At 40.8% G+C, this 15994-nt stretch overlaps 1 protein-coding gene across 3 annotated transcripts in view; it reads right to left on the reverse strand.

The window, feature by feature from the left end:
• Nucleotides 1-15994, reverse strand: part of ccdc146 (coiled-coil domain containing 146) — a 147019-nt gene that overhangs the window by 87847 nt on the left and 43178 nt on the right. For 2 of the 3 annotated variants that reach the window (XM_041202745.1, XM_041202744.1), the window contains 2 exons: nucleotides 14198-14280; nucleotides 11647-11856 (listed from right to left, as the gene is read on the reverse strand). In XM_041202745.1, coding sequence (XP_041058679.1) covers nucleotides 11647-11856; nucleotides 14198-14280 — 293 coding nt within the window. The remainder of the gene's footprint in view (nucleotides 1-11646; nucleotides 11857-14197; nucleotides 14281-15994) is intronic. The other variant, XM_041202746.1, reaches the window with a different exon arrangement.

Here is a 15994-nt window from a genome sequence, read left to right on the forward strand (position 1 = left end):
GTCGAGTCCATATGACTCTTCAGAACTAAGGAAATATAGAAATGAAGTGAAATATAAGCTGGTAGAGGAGTGTGGGACAGGTAGAGCTGGATAGAGGGCCAGTGACAGGTGCAGGCAAAGAAGAGATTGTCAAAGATGTCATAGAAAAAAGGACAAAGGGGTGTTGGCGGTAGTGATATTATCTAAGGAGTGTGCTAGTGGAGACATTAAGGGTAGCAAGCAGGACAAGCAAGTGGCAGATGGCCCTAGTAGGGGTGGGGTGGGGGGAAGCGATCGAAATTGGCTAAAAAGGCTAAAGCAATAGATCGAAATAAATTTTAAAATAGGTGGGAAAAGAAAAATTTTTTTTAAATTATAAATTATTGGAAAAAGGGGGATCGGAAAGAGGGTGGGGATGGAGGAGAGAGTTCATGATCTAATGTTGTTGAACTCAATATTCAGTCTGGAAGGCTGTAAAGTGCCTAGTCAGAAGATGAGGTGCTGTTCCTCCAGTTTGTGTTGAACTTCACAGGAACATTGCAGCAGGCCAAGGACAAACATGTGGGTATGAGAGCAGGGTGGTGTGTTGAAATGGCAAGCGACAGAGAGGTCTGGGCCATGCTTGTGGGCAGACCAAAGGTGTTCCGCAATGCGGTCACCCAGTCTGCGTTTGGTCTCTCCAATGTAGAGGATCCCGCATTGGGAGCAGCAAATGCAGTAGACTAAGTTGAGGGAAGTGCATGTAGAGTGCTGCTTCACTTGAAAGGAGTGTTTGGGTCCTTGGACGGTGAGGAGAGGGGAAGTAAAGGGGCAGGTGTTGCACCTTCTGCAGTTGCATGGGAAGGTGCAGTGGGAGTGGGTTGAGGTGTAGGAGATGATGGAGGAGTGGACCAGGGTGTCCTGGAGGGAACGATCCCTGCAATGTTCCAGTGAAGCTAAACGCAAATTGGAGGAACAGCATCTCATCTTCCGACCAGGGGCACTTTACAGCCTTCCGGACTTACTATTGAGTTCAACAATTTCAGATCATGAACTCTCTCCTCCATCCCCACCCTCTTTCCAATTCCCCTTTTTCCAATAATTTATAATTTTTAAAAAATATATTTTTCTTTTCCCACCTATCTTAAAATTTATTTTGTTCTATTGTTTTATCTCCACCTTTTAGCCCATTTCGATCGCTTCCCCCCCACACCCCCCCCACCCCACCCCCACTAGGGCCACCTGCCACTTGCTTGTCCTGCTTGCTATCCTTAATGTCTCTATTAGCACATTCCTTAGATAATATCACCACCGTCAACACCCCTTTGTCCTTTTATCTACGACGCATTTGGCAATCTCTTCTTTGCCTGCACCTATCACTGGCCCTCTATCTAGCTCTACCTGTCCCACCCCCCTCTACCACCTCATTTCTATATTTCCTTAGTTCTGATGAAGAGTCATATGGACTTGAAACGTTAACTGTGTTCCTCTCCACATATGCTGTCAGACCTGCTGAGTTTTTCCAGCTATTTTTGTCCCTGTGAATCACTGCTGGTTAAGACTTTTCCCTTGCGGAATAGCTATTCACTGGGAACTTGAGAATTAAAATTGGATTAAATATGTAGGGAATGCTGCACATCTAATACTGAAGGTGTAAAACAGATGAGCATAAAACTGAAATGGCATCATGTGAATTCCAGACATCAAAAAAGACTCTGCAAATAAGTGGAAGTGTCTTTAAAGCTTTTGTAAACTGACAATGTCATAGAAGCTCAAATAAAGACTCATGAGAACAAGGAACAATGGATTTGTATGCCCTTGATTCCAAAAATCTTCCATCAATGGGAAAGTTCTTTTTATAACCACATTAAAAACAACTTGATCTTTTAAATTAGTAGGAGCAAAATATGTTCTCTTCCACATTGTAAAAAAATTCTAACTAAATTCCTCTGATTGGAATGGAACCAGATTTAACAAAAATTACTTGCATCATCATTTTCCATAATTTACTAACCATTAAAATTTGGATTATCTTCTAGGCAACGGAATATTACATATAAATTCTGGTAATTACTTTGATTTTTAAAAAAAAAACTGGCCCACTCTACAATGCCAAAAATGCTTTTCAGCATAAATTTTGCCAAAAACAGAGGAAAGGACTATTGATTCCTCGAGACTGATATTTTGTTGTTCTGTCGCAACATGTTTGGCACCAAACATAAATATCACAATGTGGAATATTTTCAGCACAATTGGAAGTCACAATAAAAACAAAAATGTTCTTAAAAACTATTTAGGAAACTTGTTCTGCAAGTTATGCAATTTAAAAACTGTACCCAATTATCTGAAATGCTGTGTTTATATATAATCAATACATGATGGTGGCAATAACCCCGCTCTTGTCAAAAACATGGGCCAGAATTTTTAGGATGGCAGGGTTTCAATAATTGGCCTATTAAGGGCCTCAACTGGGGCAAGGGCTGGTAGGCCGTTTGAGGCCTTGCCCTTCGCAGTGTAAAATTGCAGTGAGGTCAAGGCAGGCAGGAACCCAGCAGGAAGCCTGTCCAAGGAATTTTGCGCACAACCCCCGCCTACAAACCCATCGACAAAGGGGAGTAAATTCTGCCCACTATTACTGAGTCCTTACCAACCATGGATAATGTTTAGTAAGAAAATAAACTTTTGCTCCAAAAATTAAAATGCATTAATCAATGCACCACAATTCTAAAATGTAGCCAAATGTAACCTGCTAGACTTTTAATGACTAACTTCCTGCATACAACAGTGACTACACTTTAAATATACTTCATTGGCTGTAAAGGGCTTTGAGACATCCGGTGGTCACGAATTGCACTTTCTAAATGTGAGTCTTTTTCTCTTTAGGCCTATGTGTAAAGCAAAATAAGAATAACAGTATGTTGCAGGCTTCTAATCAGATCACCGGTCAGCCAAAGTTGCACATTCTAAATTTCCTTGATGTCTTCATCAATCCTAAATTAATCCCTTGTCCAACTCTTCAACGCTGACCAACCATGGCTCCATTTCAGTGAGCCCTGGAATGCCACATTCAGCATGTTGCTCCACAGTTCAGTCAGCAATCATGAAAGATAAAAGTAAAATACTGCGGATGCTGGAAATCTGAAATGAAAACAGAAGAAGCTGGAAAACTCACTACGTCTGACAGCATCTGTGGAGAGAGAAACAGTTAACATTTCAAGCCTGTATGATACTTCTTCAGAGCTAAAGAGAAGTAGAAATGTGATGAACCTTTACTGTTCAAGGTGGGGTGGAGCAGGTGAAACTGGATAGAAGGCCAGCGATAGGTGGGGGCTAAGGAGAGACTGACAAAGATGTCATGGACAAAAGGACACATCTCTCTGCAATGGCTGCTGCCTGGCCTATTATACCTTTTTTGGTATTCATTCACAGGATGTGGGTTTTGCTGGCTGGGCCAGGAATTATTGCCCATCCCTACCTGCCGTTGAAAAGACGGTGGTGAGCTACCTTCTTGAACTGCAGCAGTCCCATGTGGTGTGGTTATACCCACAGTGCTGTAAGGGAGGGAGTTCCAGGATTTTGACCCAGCAACAGTGAAGGAATGGCGATATATGTCCAAGTCAGGGGTGAGTGACTTGGAGGGGAACTTCCAGGTGGTGGTGTGTTATGAGACAGCCTTTTGGTAAAGCGGAGTTATTTAGAAATCCCTTAGGGAATCCTTAAACAACTGTCATAACCATATTTTTAATCTCACGTTTGAGATGCAACTCTGAATCCAGGAATCAAACCACCAGTTCTCAAGGGGTTTTATATTAATCTAAATGAAATATTTCATTCATTTACACAAGTTAAATATATACACCTGGCTACAAATTACTACTGTCATAACTTTTAACAGATTCCCAAACTAATCTCCATTAAGGCAACATCAATCCATAGACTTAACCAGACACCAGGCAAGCATTTTTAGCTTACAAATTCAAAATGGGTTTCCTTTCACTTTGGTTCCTGTGAAGATACTTGTAGGCTTATGGCTACTTTGATCTTAAATTGCCTCTGCTCTGCACATGTGAAAACTGCTGAAGTTATATCTAGCACAGCTCATTGAATGTAAATTCTCAATGTATCACCAGCCTCTTCTCTTGTAACAATATAACCCCTTTCATAGCACAAATTTTATTAGTAATGTAAACATATTACTTGGTCTTGGCTAGCTAAGTGCCAGGTTTCACTCGCCTTCTTGAATTCTCTATTCAAAAAATGCAAATACACTCTACCTCTCTGTTTACATCTCAAAACTAGCACACATCAAAGCACCCAAGCTAGCTGGCTTTAGTCCAATTAAGACACACCCACAGACTAAACCTCTATTTTAAAAGAAAAATATTTTCCAATAATATTATATACATTAAAGGCTTCAAGACAGGTGTTCCCATCTATCTGCTGCACTCGTCCTTCTAGAAGGTAGTGGTCATGGGTTTGGAAGGTGCTGTCTAAGGAGTCTCAGTCAATTACTGCAGTGCATCTTGTAGATAGTACAGACTGCTGCTACTATGTGTTGGTGGTGGAGGGATTGAATGTTTGTGGATGTGGTGCCATTCAAGTGGGCTGCTTTTCCTGGGTGGTGGGAGGTAGACTCATCCAGGTAAGTAGGGTGTATTCCATCACATGCCTGAATTGTGCCTTGTAGACGTGGTCAAGCTTTGGGGAGCCAGGAGGTGAGCTATTCATTGCAGGATTCTTAGTCTCTGACTTGTTCTTGTAGCCATGTATTTATATGGCTATAAAAAAAACCTGCAGATGCTGGAAATCCAAAACAAAAATAGAATTACCTGGAAAAACTCAGCAGGTCTGGCAGCATCGGTGGAGAAGAAAAGACTTGATGTTTCAAGTCCTCATGACCCTTCCACAGAACAGTTCTGTGGAAGGGTCATGAGGACTCGAAACGTCAACTCTTTTCTTCTCCACCTATTTATATGGCTAGTCCAGTTCAGTTTCTGGTCAATGATAACCCCCCAGGATGTTGATAGTGGGGAATTCAGTGATGATGATGCCATTGAATGTCAAAGGGTGATGGTTAGATTCTCTCTTGTTGGAGGTGGTGATTGCCTGGCACTTGTCTGGTGTGAATGTTACTTGTCATTTGTCAGCCAAGCCTGGGTATTGTCCAGGCCTGCTGCATTTGGACATGGACTGCTTCAGTATCTGAAGAGTTGTAAATGGTGCTGAACATTGTGCAATCATCAGCGAACATCCCCATTTCTGACCTTATGATGGAAGGAAGGTCACTGATGAAGCAGCTGAAGATGGTTGGGCTGAGGACACTACCCTGAGGAACTCCTGCAGTCATGTCCTGGAACTGATGACTGGCCTCCAACAACCACAACCATTTTCCTTTGTGCTAGGTATGAATCCAACCAGTGGAGAGTTTTCCCGCTGACACCAGTTTTGCTAGGGCTCCTTGATGCCACACTGGGTCAAATGCTGCCTTGAGGTCAAGGGCAATCACTCTCACCTCAACTTGGGAGTTCATTTCTTTTGTCTATGTTTGAACCAAGGCTGTAATGAGGTCAGGAACTGAGTGGCCCTGGTGGAACTCAAACTGGGCATCAGTGAGCAGGCTATTGCTAAACAAGTGCTGCTTGATAGCACCGTTGATGACCCCTTCCATTACTTTACTGAAGATCGTAGTAGACTGATGGGGTGGTAATCGGCCAGGTTGGATTTGTCCTGCATTTTGTGTACAGGACATACCTGGGCAATTTTCCACTTAGCCGGTTAGATGCTAGTGTTGTTGCTGTACTGGGACAGCTTGGCTAGGGGTGCAGCAAGTTCTGGAGCACAAGTCCTTGGTACAATTGCCGGAATATTGTCAGGACCCATAGCCTTTGCAGTATCCAGTGCCTTCAGCTGTTTCTTGATATCACGTGGAGTGAATCGAATTGGCTAAAGACTGGCATCTATGATGCTGGGGACCTCTGGAGGAGGCCGAGATGGATCCTACGGTCTGCACTTCTGACTGAACATTGTCGCAAATGCTTCAGCCTTATCTTTTGCACTGATGTGCCAGGCTCCCCCATCATTGAGGGTGGGGATATTTGTGGAGCCTCCTCCTCCTCCAGTGAGTTGTTTAAATGTCCATCACCATTCACAACTTGATGTGGCAGGACTGCAGAGCTTAGATCTGATCTGTTGGTTGTGGGATGGCTTAGCTGTCTATCACTTGCTGCTTATGCTGTTTGGCACGCAAGTAGTTCTGTGTTATAGCTTCACAAGGTTGACACCTCATTTTTAGGTATGCCTGGTGCTGCTTCTGGCATACCCTCCTGCACTCTTCATTGAACCAGGGTTGATCCCCTGGCTTGATGGTAATGGTAGAGTGGGGGATATGCCAAGCCCAGAGGTTACAGATTGTGTTTGAGTACAATTCTGCTGCTGCTGATGGCCCACAGCGCCTCATGGATGCCCAGTCTTGAGTTGCTGGATCTGTTCGAAATCTATCCCATTTAGTAAGGTGGTAGTGTCACACAATACTATGAAGGGGATCCTCAATGTGAAGGTGGGACATGCTCTCCACGACAACTGTCTGGTGGTCGTGCCTACTGATACTGTCATGGACAGATGCATCTGCGGTAGGGAGGTTGGTGAGGATGAGGTCAAGTATGTTTTTCCCTCTTGTTGGTTACCTCACCACCTGCCGCAGACCCAGTCTACCAGCTACGTTCTTTAGGACTTGGCCAGCTGTGGTGCTACTGAGTCACTCTTGATGATGAACATTGAAGTCCCACACCAAAAGTACATTCTGCACTCTTGCCACCCTCAGTGCTTCCTCCAAGTGGTGTTCAACATGAAGGAATACTGATTCATCAGCTGAAGGAGGCACGGTACGTGGTAATCAGCTGGTGGTTTCCTTGCCCATGTTTGACCTGATGCCCTGAGACTTCATGGGGTCTGGAGTCGATGATGAGGACTCCAGGACAACTCCCTCACGACTGTATAGCACTGTGCCGCCATCTCTGCTGGATCTGTCATGCCGGTGGGACAGGGAATACCCAGGGATAGTGATGGTGGTGTCTGGAACATTATCTGTTAGGAATGATTCCATGAGGATGACTATGTCAGGCTGTTGCTTGACTAGTCTGTGAGGCAGCTCTCCCAATTTTGGCACTATCCCCCAGATGTTAGTAAGGAGGACTTTGTAGGGTCAACAGGGTTGAGTTTGCTGTTGTTGTTTCTGGTGTTTAGGTCGATGCTGGGTGGTCAGTGCGGTTTCATTCCTTTTTTGATACAACTGAGTGCCTTGCTAGGCATTTCAGAGTGCATTTAAGAGTCAACCACATTACTGTGGGTCTGGAGTCACGTTTTCACTAATGTTCACTAAGGACATTAGTGAACCAGATGGGTTTTTACAGCAATCGACAATGGTTTCATGGTCATCATTAGACTTTTAATTGAAGATTTTTATTGAATTCAATTTCCATCATCTGCCATGGCAGGCTTCAAACCCGTGTCCCCAGAGCATTACCCTGGGTCTCTGGATTACTAGTCCAGCGACAATACTATACGCCATCATCTCCCCTTCATGCCATCCCCTTTACCCATTGTGTGTTTCCAAGAGCTTTTGTGTGGGTCTGTGTCAGCTATTATTTCAATATCCTGCACTGTGCCTTCTAATGTCTCTTCCTCAGAGAGTGACGAGTTTCAATGGGTTTCTGAAGGTTTGTTTGTTTTTCACCTTCATCTTGGAAGGTGGCCTTGCATTTTTAAGTAGTTTGCGCTGTATCATATCAAATTTCAAGGTTTCTAGTCAGTTGAAAGTTGAAAAGTTATATTTTCAAAACTAAAAGGGCATTGCCTTGTGACAGCATGTTGCTTGGTACCCTGCTGACTGCTCAAGCAGCCAGCAGCAATGCCCAACTTGGGTCAACATTACAGTCAGATAAATGAGGAGGTAGCAACAAGTTTACATGTTACCTGTCTCAACAGCAACAGGAGCTGGCAGGTTATGAACTATGGACCTGCACCCGAAAATGAGCCATAAGCAATTTTAGGCCACTATGTTTCTATGAGAGTAGGCATAAAGAAGGCAAATCTGACAAAGTACTAGTGTTTCATATAGTATTTTCCGCACAGCCCAACAGATTCATGCCATTGTTTATGCTTCCAACCCATCATCTGACTCCATCAACATTGAACAATAAAGCAGTTAAATTCTTTGGCAAAGTGGAGAGATTTTCTGGTTTTGTGTCCATGATCACAGAATCCCCTGGGCACAGCGGATATTAGAAAATCAAATGTTGTATTTTGTATTGGGCAAAGTAAGTATGTTTCCCTGCAATCCTTTAGTGTGTACACAGAAATTATTTTTCATACCCAATTACAAGTGTGTGTTGAAAGTCCTCTATATTCTACATTTAATGTACTGGTGAACATACTCTGAAATGTAGCCACATCTAACCAAGCTAAACCAAGTAATGGGAAATGAACCAGAACAGATAAGAAAATTATATGTAGGGGAATATCTGGACATTAGCAATCACAACACAATATGGTTTAAGACATAGATTAAGAAGGACATAAATAAAGTAAGGATCAAAGTATTAATTGAAAAAAGCTGATTTTAAGAGAATGAGGATGGAACTAGGGGAAATAAACTGGAAAAAATTACTAACTAAGAAATAAAACAGCAGTGGGAAACATTTAAAACAATGATCAATAGACTCCAGGAGAAGTATATCCCATTAAAAAGCAAAAACAAACCAGCCAGTAACAATACACCGTGGATGAATAAAGAAATAAGGGAAAAATTGAAACTAAAGAAAAAGGCATATATAGTGTACATATTATATATAGTCTGATGTAATTTGTCACAGTGGCCATTCTACATGTCTGAGTATAGATAGTGGTTGTTCAGTTATTACTGAAAATTTGAACAAGGGAGAGTATGACATCATACCTCTTCCCCCATCCAGTTCTTATTCAACATCCACGTACAGGCATTTTCCAGAAGGAATTCACAAATTCAGGAACCCTAGTTGATTTCCTCTTCTTGGGTCTAGTCACATAAAAGTCACTTTTTGTGACCCTAGATGAAATCAGTCAACTCAATACAAACAGTGAATCAAACAGGGCAGGTTTCTGGGTCAACCTATCCCCCTCCCCAGATGCTTCTGCACACATTTGTTGAATCTCCAAATACAAATCCCATAATTGATGCGTTTAAAGATGTATTTAAGGGAAAACTAGACAAGCATAAAAGGGAGAAGGAGATAGAAGGAAGGTTAGATTTAGATGAGAAAAGATGGGAGGAGGCTTGAGTAGAGCATAAATACTACAGGGACTGAGTGGGCTGAATGGCTTTTTACTGTGCCATAAATATCCTATGTGATTGACTCTCTAAATTAAGCATGGTGCTGATTTCTGAGCTCGGTATCTGCAAGGGTAAGGTTGAATGAGTGTGTTTTTAGGTGAATGTCCTCTTCAATCTCTCCTGCAACTGGACCTTTTACTCCTGAGGACCTAGAAAGAGAAGAGAGGGTTAAGGATTATCAGTTAGTGACAAGGTTAGTGCAGACAAATGGGGAGCAGTTCAAAGTTTTGTCATGAGGTACATATGAGGGTGAGGGTTCAGTGAACAGAGGTTAAAATGGATAAGGTTACAGGAATAAGCAGACACTAAGAGAGATATGAATATGAATCTTACCTTAGCAATTCTAGTCAGATCATTGAATTTCTTGCTATATTGCAGCCAGGTCCTGGAAACAGCATGGAAATAGTACTTCATTCCTCCTGGTCACCTCCTCCATAAGGGTTTCCAGATTGGTGTCCAAAAATTGAGGGGCCCCTGTAGAACATTTTCTAGCCACCATCTTAATTTTATAGGAATGACTCAAAGAAATGGTTCACAAATTGGACCCCACTTTAAGAGTTGTATGCTGCTTTTAATTGGCATCACAGCCACCCAATATTCTCCTCGTTGGTGAGCTGTCAATACACAGCATGGGTAACACTGTACACTTACCAATCATAATCAGCTGAAGCATAAACACCAATTTAGCTCTTGCTGCTATTATTGAGCATGCTGATTGATTGCTATGCCCATTGTGTGCCCATTTTCAATACATTCAATGTTTCAACCTATGATCAATTACACATTGCCTTTGCCATTTACAGAACATTATCTATAATTTTCGAGAGAATTACTTCAGCAATTGATGTCTATTCATTGTGAACTAAAACATTCTACAATCCAAGTCATAACATTTGCTGCCCCCAAGCATGGAACATTTTAAAAGTTGCACACTGACTAAATCTGTAATTTGAAATCAGTCCAATTTTCTGACCTTTCCTTGACCGTTCATTACACTTTTTAACAAATGTGTTTTGTATAGTTAGAAGAAATTCCCTTTTGTTCGCTCCTATGCATGTCAGTTCTTGAAAGAGCCTTATTTGCTGCTTTGTTGCCTAGTTTCATGTTGTTGAAAAAATACATCTTAGCAAAACAAAATGGGAGGATTTTCTGCCTAGGCGATGAAGCTGAAAATCTACCCTGAGAGAGGAATAAGGACAGAAAACAGGGAGTGTATGGAGATAACTTAACAAAATATTAAAAAGAACAGTATTGTGCAACCTATCAATAAAAAGAGAATTATTAAATGGGAGACGGGGTCCCCCAGAAGAAAGGATAATGAGTTATTAGAGAATAAACAGAAACTGGCAGAGATAATTAACAAGTAATTTGTATCGGTGTTCACAAAAGAGAAAGATACTGGGGAAGAGGTAAATCCTGAATTCATCAGATGCAAGAAGGAAAGTATTGTAATAAATATAAGAAACATTTTAGAGCAGTTAGTAAAGCTGGTCTGAGAAATTTCCTGGGCATAAATATGCTTTGAATGGAGGAAAGCTGGGTGATGTGGTGGTGTAGAGGTATTTGGGGGTTCAGGTTTACAACATTAGAAAGTAGCACCTCAAGTGGATTAGAAATTATTTTAAGTTCTTTGATTTTTGAAACGGGTGAATATTCTTAAGAGATGGTTGTGAAGAATTTTGAATAACTTTAACATCTTTATTCCTCTCCTGTGTATTTCAGCAGAGTTTCCTGCATATTTATTTAAATGAAGAATGGAGATTGAAAAGTAATTGAGCCATCTGTTGTCAAGTAATTAGGCTGACATATACACACTAAATTTTCACAGATGTTATTTATATTTTATTCTTCATGCTGTCTGGCTCAGAAAGTACAAACTACTGTTTCCAAAATGTCATCAGTACCTCCTTTTTCAATAATGTAAAAGATCTACACAAATGAACAAGGATACCAATATTTAGTTAAAAGCAAAATACTCCAGATGCTGGAAATCTTAAATAAAAACAGAAAATGCTGGAAAAACAGGTTTGATAGCATCTGTGGAGAGAGAAACAAAGTTAACGTTTCAAGTCTGTATGACTCTTCTTCAGAGCTGTTTAGTTGTCTGCAACAATCTGAATGATGTAACTCTCTTTTTATTCCAAAAAAATGACTAATTCCAATCTATCTCTGTTTACAGATCTTAACATTGTTGTAAATGTTTTGTTGTATGCGCAGACCATTTACCAATATTGTTAGAGGATGACTGTACCACATGTGATGTAGTAAAGTATGAACATAATGTCACCAAATAAAATGGGACAGGTAATAAAGCTACTTACTATACAGTTCTGTGCTTCTGTTGAGATATGCGTTCTTCTGTCTGGTTCAGTTCATTCTGGCAAAGAAGCAGCTGCTGTCTCAGTTTGTTGACCTCTGTATCGTAGCCCTCAGGAAACTGATCACCTTTTTCCAACTCCTGCCTTTGGCGCTCCAATTCAGCAGTAAAGAACTTAGCATCCTTTAATAACTTGATCTCGGACTCCTGCGTCCTGAACATATGAATAGGTTCTTCCAGTTATAAGGCTATTACATGAAACTAATTTATATTACAGAAAGAATATAGAAAGGCATAAATGAAAACCAACTACACGGTATAGTTAACTATCTGAGATGTTGCACAGAATATCTCAAAAGTTTTAAATGGAAAAGAGCATTATTTAAAATATAAATTATAGTACACCAGCTGCTAATTTGAAAATCCAGTGATTTGCACCATGAACAAAACGTATATCAAAATATATGGTACATGAAAGAAGTGATCCTCATGCACTATAAGTAAACTTAATGATTGTGTGTCAGAACTGATGATGAATCTGTTGCAAAATAGTGTTTCCTCTGTATCTGTCTTTCAGATGACGTGCTGTAAATTCTGATGAATTTTAAATAATTCTCAGCAATGGCATCTAACCTGTAGACTTGATGCTGTTAGCCTAATACCATGCTGATTCATCTAGAAAACTTTGATAGATCTAACTATATCATGAGGACACAAGTGTCTTGAATCCTTATTGTAAAAGTTCAGAATGTGCATACCATGTTTGACAGCAAAGACCTTCTTACCATTCATAATGTGGTTTCTCCCATACAAGAGATATACCAGGATTTCATTGGAAATTCTCTCCTTCGGTGAGCAAAGCTTCAGCAGTTGATCAGTGAAACCTAATATGAACATGTAAATGGGATTTCCATCGATCCTTTGCCAAAATTCTGGCAGCCAATCAGGATAGTCCATGAAGGAATTTCAGGCAAAAGTAATCGTCAAAGAGATCATTTTTAGAATTTTACAAAAATAAGCATGCATAAGCTTAAAAATTCTGTGTTTTGAGGGCACTGATATGGTCATTGTTATGACTGGATCAAACAAAAGGAGGGAGGATTGGTGCTGTGAGCAAGAGTAAAGGTTCAGCGTAGTACCTCCTTTATAATATGCTGCTTTACAGCTTTGTCAGCTCACAATACTGCTGTACCATGTTCTTCCTTTGCATCTTCTGGTTCCTCAGCCCTTCTTTGTCTTCTTGCTCCACTTTACTTCAAGGCATCCCCTCTTTGAACTGTAGGATTGTGGTGCATGCTGCAAATGACAATGAATCCTGGCACTTGCTTTGGGCTGTGGTGAAGGACCACTACTGAACTGTCCAGTCTGTAACCATTGTTTCAAGATACGAATGGTCTGCTCAATCAGAACTTAAGTTGCTGTATGTCTCTCACTATAACAACGCTCTGCATCTGTACCTGAGTTCCAAACAGAGGTCATAAGCCAGTTGATGAGCAGATAGCCTTTGTCTCCAGCAGCCAGCCTACCATGTTATGAGTGAAACAGAGGGGGTATCAAGTTCTGGTAAAAGCATCATAACCACTCCCAGGAAACCGTGAATAGAGCTGCTTGATTCGCCACTGCCTGTGGTCACAATCAAGTTGAACATTGAAGACTTTCCCGTTGAGAATCAGTGCTGGTTCATGAGAATGGAACACACTTGGCCTTGTGTGTGCAGTCTAAGATGCCCTGCACCTGTGGGAATCCAGCAGTGTGGGCAAATCCTAATGCTCTTCCTCCCTGATTGTCAGCCTCCATGGGATAGTAAATGAACTGTTAATGCCTCACAGAGACATGTCGAATTGCTGTGGGCACAGCAAACTGACTGAAGTTGCTAATGTCATTGATACCAGGTGCAGTTTACAACAAGCCAGAGAGCTCATGTACTTTTTGCCCTTCCTGAGATATGTTGAGAGGCAACAATGCTATCTGGACTACTCTGCCCAGAACAGATCACCCAGAATGTCCAATTCTAGCTGTAGGAAAGCACAATTCTATAGCAAATCTAATTAATTGATCCTGGAAAGGTGGATACTGATCTCATGTAACTAACAGAGGGATATCCTGGCAAAGACCTGGATCCTTTCCCTGAGAGGAAAAGTATAGATATTTTTCCTTAGTTCTTTGGACCTCAGGAACCCTCTTCAGGAATGGCATAGTATGGCTCTGACTTTACCTTTGCAGTGGGGCCTCTCCTGTGTTGCTATAAGTTTGGACACCCACTCCAATCAATCCAGTAAGTCAATTCCCAGAATTTGGGATGGATCAGCATAAACATAGCAGCAGATGGAAGTTCTACCCACCACACTTCACACAGTGGAGTTAGTGGAGTTGCCCCCTAAACCCCACCCACAGGAAAAATCAAGTCCAAATAACATTTAGAATTAAAGCATTTGAGGGTGATGAAATTAGGGTATGCAAAAATAATCTCCCCAAAGACAGAAAGGCTTTCAACATAAAATGATTACCAATGCAACAATTATTTATTAACAATTATCTGTTAATCAGTGCTGTACCTTGTTAAAGCCTCGTGTAACAACATGCATTTGGATTTCAAATAGCCAATTTGAATTCCACCGATTTTTCCAGCAGAAAACAACTGAAAGTTAGAAAAGTTAAATTTTAGTAATAGTGTATTGTATTATGCTTTGATTATTGCTTTTCACTTAATCTAATTAATGGAGAAAGAGAATAATTAGTATTACTATCTTTAATAGCTTATCACAATGTCATACATGTTAAAATCAAGCTTTTAGACTTGTAATATTAGCAATAGAGACCCTGGAAATCTGTATGTCGTAATCATTGCAGTTACACTGGGGTTGCATCTGATGATTTCTTCCAGCCCTGATCTTGAGAAATTATATGGGTTCACTGAGATGACACAAATTTCCTTTGAAGTTGACGAGTGCCCACGTGACTATGGGTGAATTCTGGAGAAGCTCAACCAGCTGACAGAAAGTTCTGTGTTCTCAGCAGCTCTCAGACCTTTTAGTTAAGGGGGCTAAACTTAGGTTGTTTTTAAAAAAAATCTTCAGATTACTTCCCTTGCCTGGACTTCATCCAACACTATTTTCTGGAGGAAGTATGATTCATCTGACAACATGAAGCTTCCTCCAGTCTTATTCTTCCAATATCCTGTTACGGTTTGCAAAGTAGGACACACAATGTAGAAATTTCCTGCCTTTGACATCACAGAACCACAGAATTGTTATGGTGTAGAATGAGGCCAATCGTTCCATCGTGTCTGTACCGGCTCTCTGAGCATTTTAACTTAGTGCCAATCCCCTGCCTTTTCCCCATAACCCTGTACATTGTTTCTATTTAAATAATCACCCAATGCCCTCTTGAATGCCTCAATCGAACCTGCCTCCACCACACTTCCAGGCAGTACATTCCAAACCCTAACTACTCACTGTGTGAAAAGTTTTTTCTCACCTCACATTTGCTTCTTTTGGAAAAAACTTTAAAACTGTTCCCTCTGATTCTCGATCTGTTTACAAGCGGGAACAGTTTCTCCCTATCTATTCCGTCTAGACCCCTCATGATTTTGAAAACTTCTATCAAATCTTCTCTTAGCCTTCTCCTCTCCAAGGAAAAGAGTCCCAACTTCTCCAATCTTTCCTTATACTGAAATGTCTCATCCATGCAACCATTCCCATAAACCTCTTCTGCAGTCTCTCCAATGCGTTCACATACTTCCTATAGTGTGACACCTGGAACCGTACACAATGTGGTTGTTGGTGGTGGACAGAAGCTCTGCCCCCTTATGATGCTGACTAAGATTTCTAGATTTAAGTTTCGCACTTCATATATCCAGGTGCTGTCCTTTTCCTGAGCACTTCTGATAGACTCCTGGGAAATAGAAACAGGTTTGTCTGACGTTTTGATCATAACAGCTGCATTGTTATTCCACAAATTTTAAATATTATCATATGTATTAGGATGACTCAGTCAGCTGTGGAATTGTTTTTGGCTTAGTTGTATTGGCTATTGACATAATACTAAAGGACTGTAGCAGTTATTACTTACATTAAAAAAATTAATGGAAGTTCAGAATTGCCAAAAATGTTCAGTAATGTTACTACAGGGGACAAAATCTATTTAGTATAATTGAAAAGACTGCAGCACTGTCACAGTCCACCACCATGTTGGTAGCTCATGAGGTTCTTTCCATCATGAATTTAAGTATTACTATATTACACCCACAATGCAGAATGTGTGTTATTTGTTAAAGTCCTAATGATAGGGCAGAATGAAATACAATGCATGGTTAAATTTTCCAACAATACAAACATTTCCCCAAATTTCAC

Source organism: Carcharodon carcharias, chromosome 13 (genome assembly GCF_017639515.1).
Source record: "Carcharodon carcharias isolate sCarCar2 chromosome 13, sCarCar2.pri, whole genome shotgun sequence".
NCBI lineage: Eukaryota > Metazoa > Chordata > Chondrichthyes > Lamniformes > Lamnidae > Carcharodon > Carcharodon carcharias.